Source organism: Schistocerca cancellata, chromosome 4 (genome assembly GCF_023864275.1).
Source record: "Schistocerca cancellata isolate TAMUIC-IGC-003103 chromosome 4, iqSchCanc2.1, whole genome shotgun sequence".
Taxonomy (NCBI): Eukaryota; Metazoa; Arthropoda; class Insecta; order Orthoptera; family Acrididae; genus Schistocerca; species Schistocerca cancellata.
In genome coordinates, this window is record NC_064629.1 from 874,661,958 (window position 1) to 874,678,863 (window position 16,906).

The 16,906-nt window shown below is 46.8% G+C and overlaps 1 protein-coding gene across 1 annotated transcript in view; it reads right to left on the bottom strand.

Moving 5' to 3' along the window:
* Positions 1 to 16,906, bottom strand: part of LOC126185029 (zinc finger and BTB domain-containing protein 24-like) — a 566,213-nt gene that overhangs the window by 95,051 nt on the left and 454,256 nt on the right. Inside the window, exon 8 of the mRNA XM_049927762.1 lies at positions 1,956 to 2,140. Coding sequence (XP_049783719.1) covers positions 1,956 to 2,140 — 185 coding nt within the window. The remainder of the gene's footprint in view (positions 1 to 1,955; positions 2,141 to 16,906) is intronic.

Here is a 16,906-nt window from a genome sequence, read left to right on the forward strand (position 1 = left end):
CAGATATATGTGGAAAAATTATAGAGTGAAACCAAAGCTTGATAACAGTAAGCAGATTCAAGTCGAAGTAGCTTGCAGCGGATATGCAGAGATACTCAGCCTTGCACATAACAGACTAGTATGGGAGCTACATCAAAACCAGTCTTCGGACTGAAGACCGCAACAACAACAACAACAGACGTGTTTGCCAGTATTCGTTCCCAGTCCTCGTACCACTGGAAAGTACTTGATTGAAAGATACTCAGCACCACTTCCATCTTCCAAACCTTCTATAACGTGCCCCATCTGTCCATCCCAAATGAAGGCTCCAGCCCTCTCCCTTCCTGCCTAACCGAAATCGTACTATCCCCTAATTATCATGCTGAAACTACACTCCTGGAAATGGAAAAAAGAACACATTGACACCGGTGTGTCAGACCCACCATACTTGCTCCGGACACTGCGAGAGGGCTGTACAAGCAATGATCACACGCACGGCACAGCGGACACACCAGCAACCGCGGTGTTGGCCGTCGAATGGCGCTAGCTGCGCAGCATTTGTGCACCGCCGCCGTCAGTGTCAGCCAGTTTGCCGTGGCATACGGAGCTCCATCGCAGTCTTTAACACTGGTAGCATGCCGCGACAGCGTGGACGTGAACCGTATGTGCAGTTGACGGACTTTGAGCGAGGGCGTATAGTGGGCATGCGGGAGGCCGGGTGGACGTACCGCCGAATTGCTCAACACGTGGGGCGTGAGGTCTCCACAGTACATCGATGTTGTCGCCAGTGGTCGGCGGAAGGTGCACGTGCCCGTCGACCTGGGACCGGACCGCAGCGACGCACGGATGCACGCCAAGACCGTAGGATCCTACGCAGTGCCGTAGGGGACCGCACCGCCACTTCCCAGCAAATTAGGGACACTGTTGCTCCTGGGGTATCGGCGAGGACCATTCGCAACCGTCTCCATGAAGCTGGGCTACGGTCCCGCACACCGTTAGGCCGTCTTCCGCTCACGCCCCAACATCGTGCAGCCCTCCTCCAGTGGTGTCGCGACAGGCGTGAATGGAGGGACGAATGGAGACGTGTCGTCTTCAGCGATGAGAGTCGCTTCTGCCTTGGTGCCAATGATGGTCGTATGCGTGTTTGGCGCCGTGCAGGTGAGCGCCACAATCAGGACTGCATACGACCGAGGCACACAGGGCCAACACCCGGCATCATGGTGTGGGGAGCGATCTCCTACGCTGGCCGTACACCACTGGTGATCGTCGAGGGGACATTGAATAGTGCACGGTACATCCAAACCGTCATCGAACCCATCGTTCTACCATTCCTAGACCGGCAAGGGAACTTGCTGTTCCAACAGGACAATGCACGTCCGCATGTATCCCGTGCCACCCAACGTGCTCTAGAAGGTGTAAGTCAACTACCCTGGCCAGCAAGATCTCCGGATCTGTCCCCCATTGAGCATGTTTGGGACTGGATGAAGCGTCGTCTCACGCGGTCTGCACGTCCAGCACGAACGCTGGTCCAACTGAGGCGCCAGGTGGAAATGGCATGGCAAGCCGTTCCACAGGACTACATCCAGCATCTCTACGATCGTCTCCATGGGAGAATAGCAGCCTGCATTGCTGCGAAAGGTGGATATACACTGTACTAGTGCCGACATTGTGCATGCTCTGTTGCCTGTGTCTATGTGCCTGTGGTTCTGTCAGTGTGATCATGTGATGTATCTGACCTCAGGAATGTGTCAATAAAGTTTCCCCTTCCTGGGACAATGAATTCACGGTGTTGTTATTTCAATTTCCAGGAGTGTATCATGCTGAAACTATCTGTTCTTCGCAGTACGAACATTAAAACCTTTTTCCATAACACACAATACTGGAACGTTATCGTGTCTGGCCAGATAGTCGCCCTACGCCAAACCCTCGCAAGCAGCTATTGGGCGAGCAAGCTACAGAGCTACAGCGAGTCGTACCTTGGATGTGTGGGTGCGCAGGCTGGACTCGGTGGCGAAGCCCTTTCCGCAGATGTTGCAGTGGAAGGGCCGGTTCTTGGCCCGCTCCACCTGGGCGTCATGGTTGCGGAGGTGCTGCTGCAGGTTCGACAGCTGGATGAAGGCACGCCCGCACTCTGGCAGGTGGCACTTGTACGGCCGCTCGCCTGCAACGTCAAAACACAGCGTACCAATCTCAGACTAACACTTGCAATATTCATATTTTTTCATTGACACGAACAACTTTCACCTTGCAATCAAAGCAACTGTCATACTGACGACCGCCTAGTTACGGTTGGTTACTGATGCCTCCTCTCCCACACGATCTGATAGCATCTACTCAAAGTATACGTTAGAATCACAGATAGGACGACAGGTCGAGACTTTAAACCTCATTTACTGCCCTGGTGCTACAGGCTGTCTCAAACCTTCAGGTTCAAAATGGTTCAACTGGCTCTGAGCACTATGGGACTTAACATCTGTGGTCATCAGTCCCCTAGAACTTAGAACTACTTAAACCTAACTAACCTAAGGACATCACACACATCCATGCCCGAGGCAGGATTCGAACCTGCGACCGTAGCAGTCGCGCGGTTCCGGACTGAGCGCCTAGAACCGCTAGACCACAGCGGCCGGCCTCAGGTTCAAAATTGTGCAGATGGTGGACCAGCATAAAGTGACAAGGGAAGCATACACCCCAACAGGACACCGATTTTACTCATCTCTCACACGAATACACTACATACTTAACGGTAACAAATGCTGCTTTGATACGATGCGCTTCTCAACCCATTCTAAGAAAGCGAAGTTAAAAGTTTTACGAGGCTGTCGACTACCATACGAGGACACCAGCTGTCGAGGAGCGGCGTCAGTGTAACCGGTTATGGGGGGCAACCAAGCAGTGTACTGCCATCCAGCCTGGTAACTTTTTTTCTGAACCTTCTACAGGACACATGTATCGCTACGGTTATGACCTGTTTACAAACAAATCGATCACTTCTAGTATCGAAATGAAGAGATCTGCAGAACAGCAGGTAGGAAAATAGGCAGCCACGGCCCATTTCATTCGTTTAAATTCTGGGGAATTTTGCTGCCGAACGAAGCTTAAAGTCTCTCGTTTTTACGTTGATTCGCGTGACACTACCGCCAACCTCAGCGTTCGAGAGCTTGCTACAGATTGTGATTGTCGCTATGTCTGTAACTTGGCGAACTTGTCTGAGTACACTTATTTGTCCTAAAATAGAGAACTGTACTCCTATTGCAGATTTCGTATTGTCTCAAACAAGACAGAATATCGAAGTTCCTGGCAGATTAAAATATATGATCAGTTGAAAAAGTTTCATTTCCCTCTTACACAATTTCGGTGCAAGGAATTATATTCAACGTCATCTATTAGATCTCCGAAATACGATCTTTGTATGTATCACATATATTAATGTCTTAGCAGTCGAGGTACTTGCTGCCGGCCGCTGTGGCCGAGCGGTTCTAGGCCCTTCAGTCCGGAACCGCACGCCTGATACGGTCGCAGATTCGAACCCTGCCTCAGGTCCGCCGCTCGTAGTCTCGCGGTAGCGTTCTCGCTTCCCGAGCACGGGGTCCCGGGTTCGATTCCCGGCGGGGTCAGGGATTTTCACCTGCCTCGAGATGACTGGGTGTTTGTGTTGTTCTCATCATTTCATCATCATCCAGGACAGTGGCGAAATTGGACTGAGCAAAAGATTGGGTAATTGTACGGGCGCTGATAACCACGCAGTTGAGCGCCCCACAAACCAAACATCATCATCACATAGTAATTTCACAAAAGAAAGGTTTCTTTGAACAGGTCTGCCGGACGTTTGTGTTTACAAGGCAGAGAAAGGAGTCGTAAGGGTTGAGACGCGACAGCCTGAGGCTGGGCTTCCTGCTCTCATTTTCTCATTTATTTCTTTAATTAATACTAATCTGAGGTCCGATCGTTTGTATTAAGACGAGTTTGATTTCATGGGGGTAATGAGTGATTGCGAGATTTATCTTTAATTAGTTCTTTAGTTTATTTTCTCTATTTATGTCATTTCATTTTGAATACGTTCTGTGCACGTTTTTGGCGATACAGGCTGCAGGTTTACAGGGAAGCTCTGTGTGGGATCCGGCGTTAGTGGGTCGGGGAGGTATTTACAACCGCAGCCTACTCGTGTCGCGAGGGCCGCCCCCGCAAGGAGCCGGGAGGAGGCCACAACGGAAGAGTTGGCCTGCGTCGTGTTCTGAAGAGACGGGCGCCAGCACGGAGTCAGCGGGGACGGAGGTTTCCTCCAGAAATGCGGCTGTAGACAACACGAGGGACTCAGCTGGGAAATATAGTGTCTTTTCAGAGGACTCTCTATGGCGAGAGGGATCATAAACATCACTCTGTTGCTAAATAAGACGAGTCTCTGGAATGTCACTGAAGCACTGTTTTGAACAGATGTTTCCTGTGTTTCGTGAAACTGAAGGGCACTGTGGGTTTCTTTCTCTGCTTGTGGGAGCGGAAATCGTAGCCGATGTGCAGAGCCTCGGAACAGATTTGAGAGCCCTTCGCTATGCGCGGGAACGTTTGTGACTGGCTTTTCCTTATAGATTAAGTGGTAGTTGATATAATATTGTACAATCCTTTCATCGGTATTGACTTCTGAGACGGAGCTCCTATTTGCTCTGGGAGTTGCGCAGCACGGAGATCAGGAGGAGAGAATCGAGCAAGTCTGGAGGGCTATTCGGTCACAGGCTGAGTTGGACGATGTTGGTCTATTCAGCAGCAAGCAGTCATTGATTTGGCTTGCTCACCAAACTCGGTACTTTTCGCGTCGATGTCTCGCGGAAGTGGAGGTTCAAATGGTTCATATGGCTCTGAGCACTATGGGACTTAACATCTGTGGTCATCAATCCCCTAGAACTTAGAACTACTTAAACCTAAATAACCTAAGGACATCACACACACCCATGCCCGAGGCAGGATTCGAACCTGCGACTGTAGCAGTCGCGCGGTTCCGGACTGAGCGCCTAGAACCGCTAGACCACCGCGGCCGGCTGCGTACTATTTTGGAGCACTTTAGAGAAGTCACTGGAAACCTAAATTCTAATGGTCGAGCAGAGTTTCCGAGCAAAGAAACAGAGAAAATCTCGTTTAAAAATGCGACCAAGTACCGCAGTACAGAAAAAAAGTCAGCTGGCTAAAGCTGTTTCGCAGAGGAAACTGTCTGTCGCCTGCAGTAAATACGCATAATGTAAGAATTACATTTCTTCATGAAGCTATTTTCCTGCGTAAGGGTGTTTTTTATTTTAAATAAGCACTTTTCTCATTTTCGACAAGTTAATTTCGCTCTCTAAAGCAGCATCAAGCGACCTTTCACAAGAATTGCATTATGTGCTTAAAGCACGTAATTTTAATTTTTAGATGTTGACCACGCCATGTGATGTTGCGTGATAGTACCCAGTTGAGCGAAATTTGTTAATCACAAATAAAATGAAATAAACTGTTTATTAAAGAAACATTCTCGGGGAAGGAGACGCGTCCGGCCATCCTGATTTAGGTTTTCCATGATTTTTCCTAGATCGCTCCAGGCAAATGCTGGGATGGTTCCTCTGAAAGGGCACGGCCGACTTCCTTCCCCGTCCTTCCCTAATCCGATGAGATCGATGACCTCGCTGTTTGGTCTCTTCCCCCAAAACAACCCAACAACCCAACTCGGGCAAGAAAAGAGTTTATTCAAGAAATGTACTACGGCTGTTGGCCAAAATATAAAAAGGGATACTGCATTTGGAAACTGAAATACTCGTAAATACCGGTGTCGAACTGTTTGTCGCTTGATAAAATTTGTTTACAATGCTTAACTGAAAGGAATAAACTTCCTGAAAGTTTAGACATGTGAATAGAAAAATATACGCTATAAATAATAATGGTACCGAAGAATAACTTCATATCTAAATGCTGTACTACATGTCAGTAAACGTGTTATTTACACGCAACGCAGACCGCTATTAGACGATTTACGCTATACGTACCAAAGACACAGTTCGATTGGTTACATCTGTAGAAATACACGACAAACATGGGAAAACCGCAGAGGCTGCTTTCTACGAGTCGCTGCAGACTGCAGCTGGCGCGGTGACAACAATCCCGTTGTCACGAATAGCTTACAGAACGCGTAACTCGTTTGCAGTTGAGGGCTGCGGCGGCGGCGGACAAGGTGAGGAGGCGCTAGCGGACAAAAAACGGGCCGTTGCGGTTCACATGTAAATTACTCATCTGCGCCGGAAGCGCTCTCGGCAACTCTTTCTTCGTGGCGCTCATGTGCGCCGAAGCAATTAAATTCGTGTAACTGTGCGTGGATTCCTGCAACGCCTCTCTCTAATTTCATCACCTAATTACGAGTAAAATAGAGTGAAATCGATACTCATTAGGGGTTCGTCAGGTGCCTTCACCGGTTTGGGAGAAAATGATACGTCCACTCGCAAGGGGATATAATTAATGGGCTTAAATATATGTTTTATCGATTGAAAACGCTCGTTCATTTTAACACCGATGCGCGCTAAATTGAGCTGTGTTTTAAGATCTCACACCCTCTTTTTCCGACCGATAACCTTTATTTTCACACAATCACTTACGGCCAATTGCTTCTCCGAGACTTCCGGCAAACTCCTTCGAAAAGGAGCAGCCACGCCGTTCCTGTCCGGGCACAACGTCATACGTTAACAAACTTACTGCAAGGGAGATAGCTTACAGTTGCAGGACTCGTATAATTCCAGCCAACTAGACGGCAGGATGGCAGAGGAAACTGGACGTAGTGTCATTGAAGGAACCCTCGCAGTGTTCCTATATTGTAATAAGCAGCGCCACGAAATATTTAAAACTGCTTCAGCTACGTAAATTATGTACTGTACAAGCGACTGTACAGTGCACGATAGAGAGGGTGCGTGCCCCAGTCCTCCTGATTACGAAAAGGAGATATCTCGTCGTAGGTAAGTATGTGAAGGAAACACCGCATTATACGCCTTATGGAGCTTAGGGAAAGCACGGAAAATCTAAATCTGGATCTGAATCAGCAGTCGAGTGCCGAGTGAACGGCGTTGTCTCCATTTCGTACAACGCAGTTACTAGTTCTGCCGTAAAAAGTACTCAGAAACCATGCAATTTCCAATATAAATTGCTATACCAGAGCTGCAATCTACTACATTGGACAGCAATATTGGATTGTAAGGTACATGTAGAAGTAGAGCACAGCACACGCTGCCCTGTAGAGTAGATAAAAAAAAAAAAAACAGAACATAATGTAGATTTAGGACCACGCCAGTTGAGGGAAGAGGCGCAAACTCTTGCTGACGTCATCGCCTCGGATGGCGAGTAGTAGTAGATTGGGCGCCGGCCGCGGTGGTCTAGCGGTTCTGGCGCTGCAGTCCGGAACCGCGGGACTGCTACGGTCGCAGGTTCGAATCCTGCCTCGGGCATGGGTGTGTGTGATGTCCTTAGGTTAGTTAGGTTTAAGTAGTTCTTAGTTCTAGGGGACTTATGACCTAAGATGTTGAGTCCCATAGTGCTCAGAGCCATTTGAACCATTTTGAAGTAGATTGGGCATTGGCTGACCAGGAGCAAAAGGCTGAGTGAGGTGCTGCCTCCCAGACAGCATCAGTGGTAGTAGCCTACAAATCTAAACTCTTTCCTCTCTTCCTATTTTTCTTCCTTGCATACATAATCTTTTAAAAAATTTAAGCATTTCTGTTTTGTAATTAGTTATAAGTTTCCAAGTATTTAAAAATGCTACTTTCTTAAAACTCTAAGAGGCAAATTTAGCTTAATTTTAAGTACACGCACAATATTGCGAAAACACGATTAGTCTTAGTCACTAGGCCGCTGGTCCAATGTAGATGGCAGCAAATAAAAATACAAATTTGCGAATTGTTTATAACAACATACGTATTTAAGACCACGCGCCAAGTTTGCAAACGATACCAAACTAATCCGTCAGTAAGAAAAAATATAAATCTGTTAATCCAGTAATCGTTGATTTATTCACCAACATAGAGCTCGTGAATTTCATTGGAGTAATCACTACTTTTCGGCATCACTCTTGACCAGACTTTAAGTCGAAAGTGCATGACAAAAAAAGAAAAACATTACCGAACTGAACGTACGTCACTGACATAAGCACAGTTGTATATTTCATTCGATTGACTTTCGACTTTGTGTAGCACTAAAGTGTCTATAACATAAATCATAATTTATTTTTAATCCGAATAGGCGAAATGAGTAACGGGTTGGATCGGGGTAACAAAGAGAAAGGGATGCGCCTTCATTTGGTAAAGATTTTTGCAAAAAAATCGTTATTTCGAAATAATAGTTTTACGCTTGTCATTCCTTACAGTATAGATAATCTTGTGTTTGATTCCATCCGCAGTTCTGGTGAAGGTGGAACTCCGCTCTGCAGCGGCGTTAAGCATATTTTGTCAATGAATTTGCCAGGCCCATATCACAGACATAAATACGAGTTTACATCAACTGTTACGGCAAACACAGGTCGCTCTGGTACGACTGGACACCCCTGGAGGTTCCCAGCATACGAAGGAGATGAGCATTTTTTCCCCTTTTCTGTTTAAGAAATTTGAGATAGGACGCGGAGTATTTGTAAAGAACGGGGGGCGAGGGGACAGATTGCTTCCCTACCCTTTTAGAGAATTTTATGAATTAACAGAGCGTTCATCATTTGTTTCCATCACGAATACGTCATCGGGAACAAATGGAAGATAGCAGCGGGGGAATAAAGAATGGGAGCCGTGCAGCGGAGGCGCAGCCAGCACTCTGACCTCCTCTTCATTTCTACATAAGTGTGTAGAAATACGGCTGCTTACTTGCGCCGAGATCTTTTTCCTGGCATCTGCAGGAATATATTCGTGTTCAGGTGTGAAGCGACCGTTTCCGTTGGAAGTAGGCTTTGCAAGTGACTCTCATTGGTGTATTAAGCTCACAATCTAGTATCATTGTAAACTGATCTGCGGATCAATAAACAACTAACACCTAGTCCCTGGGATGTTAAACACAGACAAAATATATTGAACGTAATATCCCATTATCGGTACGAACCTCATCCATTGCCTACTGTTAGAGACGCAGAATATTTCAAAAGGCTTTCGGACTGATGATCCACACTCGGAGGCCATCAGAATCGTCTTCTCTCGCCACTGGATGCGACGTAATTTCACTCGGCCTTACATCCAACAACGTAACAGTATTCAGAGAAAAGCTAATAATTATATCATAGCATTAGTAGTGATTTTATTAGTTAGAAGTCGCGGAACGCATTGGCTTCCATCTGACAGAGAGCAAAGCTGCAGGGTACTAGATGACATGCATGCCTGATTACGCAGCCTCAAAGCAACCAGCCGACATGTAGAGAAACAAAAACAGTGGACAGTTCTGAGTCTCGTCAACAGAGCGCTAACTGATACGTTAAACCTAAATATATATTCTTCTTTAGTTGGTGGCTAGAATTGCTGCATCTGGATCACGGGGTCCCGGGTTCGATTCCCGGCCGGCTTGGGAATTTTCTCTGCCCGGGGACTGGGTGTTTGTGTTGTCCTCATCATTTCATCATCATTATCATTCGTGACAGTGACTAGACTGAACTGTAAAAAACTTTGGACTGTGTAAAAATTGGGACTTTGTACGGGCGCTGATGACCGCGTAGTTGAGCGCCCGACAAACCAAGCATCATCATCCTTCAGTAGATGAACCTGCGATAACAGTCGCCAACATACTAATGGTGTCGAAAGCTAGAACAACTGAATCTAACAAGTCAACACACAAAATTACTGGAAAACATTCGTCTGGTAAGCGCAGTTATGGAATTAATGGAAATGGCACAAAATTGATTTGCTGAATTTAATGAGTGTCTGGAGAACATAATAACAACGAAACCGGCGCCTAGAAACAAAATATTCGTGATACGACTACCATTGTCAAACATCTTGTAAATTATACAGATGCAACAAAGAATTTTGTGGCGCGTGAGACAAGAAGTCTGATGTAATATTTGATATGGCGGACGAGTCTCTCTCATAGTGCAGGCTGTGTTTGTATGGAAGAATGACACTGCGTTCTGTTACCGTGGAGGTTCGGGGCGGTGTAAGAGAAAGTAGCAAGTAATGTGTATTAAACGATTTCAGTTGTCAGTAGTGTTCGCTGATGCAAACTTTCTCCGGCATGAGAAGTGCATCTTTCCGCGACGATAATACTCCAACTCATACGATTCGATTTTATTTTAATGAATACTAGAAAGAAATTACACGGCCTACCTAGGCACTACGGGACGTTAGATGTGATGTGCACGTAGGGACGAACAAATGATTACAATTTCAGAATAAATCGATGAATTATTCAAGAAAGTCACAAATTGAGCAAGTCAACAACGCGTTGCTCCATCACTAGCCCTTATGCGAGCAGTTATTCGGCTTGGTACTGATTGAAAGAACTGTTGGATATCCTAAAGGCTATCGTGCCAAATTCTGTCCGATGAACGCGTTAGATGGTCAAACTCCCTAGCTGGTCGGCGGTCCCTTCCCACGATGCTCCAGATTTTCTCAACTGGGGAGAGATCCGGCAACCTTGCTGACCACGGTATGGTTTGGCAAGCAGGATGGCAAGCGGTAGAAGCTCTCGCCATGTGCGGGCGGGCATTATCTTGCTGAAATGTAGGTATGTTTGGCAAGCACGAAGGCAAGCAGTAGAATCTCTCGCCATGTGCGGGCGGGTATTATCTTGCTGAAATGTAGGTATGATTTGGCATACACGAAGGCAAGCAGTAGAAGCTCTCGCCATGTGCGGGCGGGCATTATCTTGCTGAAATGTAGGTATGGATTGGCAAGCACGAAGGCAAGCAGTAGAATCTCTCGCTATGTGCGAACGGGTATTATCTTGCTGAAGTGTAGGTATGATTTTCCAAGCACGAAGGCAAGCAGTAGAATCTCTCGCCATGTGCGGGCAGGTATTATCTTGCTGAAATGTAAGCCCAGGATGGTTTGTCGTGAAGGGAAACAAAACGGGGCGTACAATGTCGTCGACAAACCGCTGTGCTGTAACGGGGCTATGCGTGACGATCAAAGGATTCCTACTATGAAATGAAATGACACCCCAGACCGTCACTCCTGGCCGTCGGGCCGTAAGCTGGGCGACAGTCAGGTTGATATCCCTCGGCTGTCCGGGTCGCCTCCATCAGAGTTCAGTTCGAAGAGGGACTCATCATTGAAGACAATTCTACTCCAGTCAGTGAGATTCCAGGCCGAACGTGCCCAACACCACTGAAAACGGGCTTGTTGGTGTACAAAGGTCAATGGTAGTTGGTTGATGGGGCGCTATGTGGTTAGCCACCTTTCTGTGAGCCGACTATTAATGGTCCTTGTGATCACTGAAGAACCCGTTTGATAATGATGAATCCGGGGCTATGAGTTCCTCTCACGTTCTGCTGTCTCTCTAGGTAGACCTGGCCACGGTTCACCCACTCTTGGCAGTATCGTCGCATAATGGCATCGCTTCTGTTCAAAGGTCGAACGATTCGCCGATTATTCCAACCGACTTCTTTGAGTCCCGCTACACGGCCTGTCTCAAATGCTGACATCTGCGCGTATTCTTCACGCACCTATCTGCGAGGTATCGTTACTGTCCAACTGAGTACACGGAATTAAATTCGCAAAGACTTTATGCCCTGGTCTCAACATTTCCCCTGTTTACTACCTTTACCAGCTGCGCGGTGAAATTGCGCTGCAGCGTTAAACAGTCATCCACCGGCCGCCAAAGTTTACAATATTGCATTTTCCTTCGATACCTTATGAATGTCAGATTTACATAACTCCTTTCAGGTGCGTCTTCTTTTTGTTTTTTTCTTTTCTTATAGTGTATTTTTCTTCTTTGGTTGGTGAACTTGTGATAACAGTCGCCGATTTCTTGGTGTAATACTGCGAAACTGTCCAAAGTGTCTACAAAGAATGGTGTACCACTCGCAACCATTGAACACTTGCAAAATAACAGTGGAAGTAAAAGGATCCTAACTGATAGCGATGGGAGACGATCGTGACTCCTTGTCAATGATAATCGGTTTTAAATCAAATAGGAATACTGCTGTGTAAGTGAATGAAAGTCTATTTCAACACGTTTCCGAGCGAACACTAGGAAGGGAACATCATGCACTGAACATCCGGAGTCGGGTACGTCACAAAAGGCGATTACTCACAGCAGCACATAACGCTGCACGTCTTAACTGGGTCAAACAACACAAAAACTGGGCAGTAACTGACTGGAGGTGTGCAGTGTGATCCGCCGAGTCGCGATTTTGTCTCGACTCAAAAGATGCGAGGCGTCCAGTTTACTGAAAGCCCAGTGAGGCGTTTAACCCGCGGTATGTGAAGGGTATAGGTCACACCATAGGTGGTTTTCTGATGTTTTTAGGTGTTTTGTACCATTACCTGAACACACTCACTCAGGTTACCGTGAACATGAAGAAGGATGTTTATTCCAACGTCATCGGAGACTAGGTGTCATCATCGTGATGACTCTTCTGTGGACATATCCGTTTTCCAAGATGATGACAGCCTGGTTCACAGGGCTGCAGGCAAACCATCATAGTTTGACGAACATAGAGGTACCCTACTGCACCTCGATAGGCCCGCTGCACAGTCCGATCTTAATCTCATTCAACATGTGTGGGACCATTAACGTAACAGGCAAATGCCTAACACTTGAAGAAAACACAAAAAGAGTAAGACCGTATGGAACAGCAGGTTAAACGTAGAAATTGACTTTCCTGAAATTTGGTATCTCTATAGGTTCTAATAATGAATGAGTGCATTGAGGTGGATATGGCATGCCTGAAGAAACTTGTGGAGTCTCTTCCTCGCGAGATGTCTCCTACGGCGTGCTTATTACCATGTGACGCGCGGCACTATTCTTGCAGTCGGATACTGAAGAGTTCTTTCTGAAGTATTATGGAGTCACTGTGGTCTGCAGTGGTATAATCGAGGATCTGTAGCTCTCCCCTGCACGTCTACATCTACATACAAACATGCATACATATTCGCAAGTCACAATACGGTGCAAGGCGGAGGGAACCTTGCACCACAGCTAGTCATTCCCTTTCCTGTTCCAATCGCAAACGGAGCGAGGGATAAGCGACTGGCTATTTGTTTTCGTACGAGTTCTAATTTATTTTATCTTGTCGTGGCGGTGCTTACGTGAAATGTACGTTGGCGACAGTAAAATCGTTCTGCGGTCAGTCGCAAGAGCCGGTTCTCTAAATTTTCTCAAACGTGTTTCGCGAAATAAACGTCTTCTTCTGTCCCATTTCAGTTCACGGTGCATTTCGTAGTACTCACGTGTAGGTCGGACCAACCAAATCTAACAGCATGTCTCTGAACTGTTTCGATGTCTTCATTTAGCCCGAACTGGTAGGGACGCCAACCACTCAAGCAGTACTCAGAAACAGGTGGCATTAGTGTTCTGTACGCCTTCTCCTTTACAGGTGAGGTACACTTTCCTAGAATTCTCCCAATAAACCAAAGTCGCTACAGCTAAGCTCACGCGCTAGTTCCATTTAACGTCTGTTTACAACGCGACTGCGACATATTTAATCGACGAACGCAGCAGTGATACTATATTCGCACATTACAGATTTGCTTTTCTGACTCATCTGTACTGTTTTTCAAATTTAGAGCTCGCTGTCATTCATCACACCAAACAGAAATGCTAATAGAGTCAATCTTTATCGCCATACAGTCGCCCAACTATGACACTTCCCCGTACAAGCGACTGGCTGTATGTATTTTATACGTCTCAGAAGCACAATAGGGCTTTGTCCGTCTGACTTCTGGCATGAATCTGGACGTTTAGGACAGCAGTTTTTGGGATCTGAATGTGTGATGTGAGGGATTGTCCTCTGGTTTCCTGACAAGCTACACCGAGCTAGCAACTAGGTTCAAATGGCTCTGAGCACTATGGGACTTAACATCCAAAGTCATCAGTCCCTCAGAACTTAGAACTACTTAAACCTAACTAACATAAGGACTTCACACACATCCATGTCCGAGGCAGGATTCGAACCTGCGACCTAGCAACTAGGAAGGATTGATTGATGGATAAATAATGACTTGGAAAGCTGACGGCCGGAGATGTTTTGATAGAGAGCCTACTGCTCAGGCCTTGTCCGTAGTTCGACTTTCGTCGTTTCCCGTACAATACAGCATCATCAGCAACAGTCTCAGATTGTTGCTTACTGTAACCCTAAGATCGTTTATGTATGAGGGCGAGATGAAAAGCAATGTCTCATAATTTTTTATGTCAAAACACTTAAAGCTTTAAAAAAGACAAACGTTATTAACATTCTACATCTTTATTCTTCACGTCTATATATTTGCAAGCCACTGCTGCTAGAGGGCTCCGAACTGTAGCGTGTAACACGGTGTTGTGTAACGTAACTATGTCGGTACATGAGAAACAGCGTCCTGCAGTCGAGTTTTGAATTCGAAGGGTTCTTCCATACATGGAGCGCTCGCTCATTGAACATGACAATGCCAGACCACACACGAGCGCTGCGCCGTCTGCAATAGTCCGTCGCCTTGGATTCACTGTCATCGATTATCCCCCGTACGACTTTCATTTTTTTCCAAAACTTAAATAACACCTTCGAGGACTTCACTTTGATAGTGAAGCGCCCGCCTCTCGTGGTCGTGCGGTAGCGTTCTCGCTTCCCACGACCGGGTTCCTGGGTTCGATTCCCGGCGGGGTCAGGGATTCTCTCTGCCTCGTGATGGCTGGGTGTTGCGTGCTGTCCTTAGGTTAGTTAGGTTTAAGTAGTTCTAAGTTCTAGGGGACTTATGACCACAGCAGTTGAGTCCCATAGTACTCAGAGCCATTTGAACCATTTTTTGATAGTGAAGCGGTGCAAGCAGAGGCGAGGTTGTGGCTTCGCCAGCAATGTCAGACACTCTACAGTGACGATATCAACAAACTGGTCTCTCGTTGGGAGAAATGCGTTCGTTTCCAGGGTAGTTATGTCCAGAAACAAACATATAGACACGAAGAATAAAGATGTTGAATGTTAACTTTGTCTCCGACGAACGCCCGTTGTCCAGAACTACGTACTGGATTCTATTACTTAGAAAGTCTTCGAGCCACTGACGTACCTGAGAACGTATTCCGTATACTGGGACCTTCGATGGCGGTCTGCAGCGTTGCACTGCGTCAAATGCATTGCGGAATACGGTGGTCAATGGACGAGAGGCGGCGGGAGATCCCATTGAGCAGTCGCAGGACTTGGAGTGGGAAAGATGTGTCAGAAAGGACAACGAACCTTGGTCAGCAGCAGCGTGTGTAACGGAGCGCCGGGCGCCGGGCGCCGGCCTGCGCGGGCGCGCATTGTTCGGACCCGAGCCATCTGGAAGGCGCGCGGCGGCTGCGCCACAAAAAACCCGCGTTCCCACACTGGCCTGCCAGCGCCGGCCGGGCCCCCGCCCCCGCCCCCGCTGCCTTATTTAAATTATTACGTTATTTACGTACTCTTTAAAATATATACCGTCTTATGACAGGGGCCACCCCCACATTCCTGTGCTGCCGGCCGCTCTCTACCCCGCTACCCCGCCACGGCGATCATCATCAGCAGACGCGTCCCTATCTCTCATTCCTACTTCCTGTTGCTACTGCCTCAGCGCTCGAGACACTCGACCCCTAATCGTACGCAGCACGCGGGCTTCCACTTTCCGTCTGGGGACTCGGATTTGGATTTGCCGTGCTTTCCCTACGTCACTTAGAACGAATTCTCGGATGGTCCCTTCACACAGGTCACTTTAATTATATCCTTAGTCCTAGAAAGATCCGAGACAGTGCCACCTGTTATATAATTGGGACTTAATCTCTAACTTTTATTCCGTAATTCGAGTAAACAACGCGTATTTGGTGTAGAACCAATCTTGGTGCTGATTAATTATTTGCGTTACTTATATTTTCTGGAAAAGAAAAAGAACAGAGCAAGAACCCCTGCAAGCATTAGGGAATAGGTTACTTTTCCTTCCAAAGCGCCGTCATTAGGAACTCAAATGTTGGCGAAGACCTATAAGATTTCTAGATTCGTAAGTATGTTTTAGGCAACTTGAAAACCATGTATAGAAGTGAATTCTACATCTACATCTACATCCAGACTCCGCAAGCTACCTGACGCCGGCCGGAGTGGCCGTGCGGTTCTGGGCGCTACAGTCTGGAGCCGAGCGACCGCTACGGTCGCAGGTTCGAATCCTGCCTCGGGCATGGATGTGTGTGATGTCCTTAGGTTAGTTAGGTATAATTAGTTCTAAGTTCTAGGCGACTGATGACCTCAGAAGTTAAGTCGCATAGTGCTCAGAACCATTTGAATCAGCTACCTGACGGTGTGTGGCGGAGGGTATCTTGAGTACCTCTAGCGGTCCTCCCTTCTATTCCAGTCTCGTATTGTTCGTGGAAAGAAAGCTTGTCGGTATGCCTCTGTGTGGGCTCTAATCTCTCTGATACAATACTATAGAAATGGAAGGGGAAGTAACTGAGGATGAGGTGAGAGATACGATACTCCGAGAAGAATTTTAACATAGGACTGTAAGATCTAAGTAGAAGAAAGGCTCCTAGAGCAGATGACATACCCTCAGAATTATTGAGATCTTTTAGACAGGAAGCCGTGACAAGCCTATTCTGCCTAGCGTGCACGATATAAGGGACGGGCGAAATACCTTTCGGCTTCGAGAAGAATATACTAATTCCAGTTCCAAAGAAGACAGGTGCTGAGAGGTATGAATAGTATCGAACTATCAGTTTAATAAGCCATATATAGTTGTGGAAACAATGGTTCTTCCTTGAACAAACACAAATTCTTCTTGTTTAACTACCAAACATGTTTCGGTGAAGTTTCACCACCGCCTGT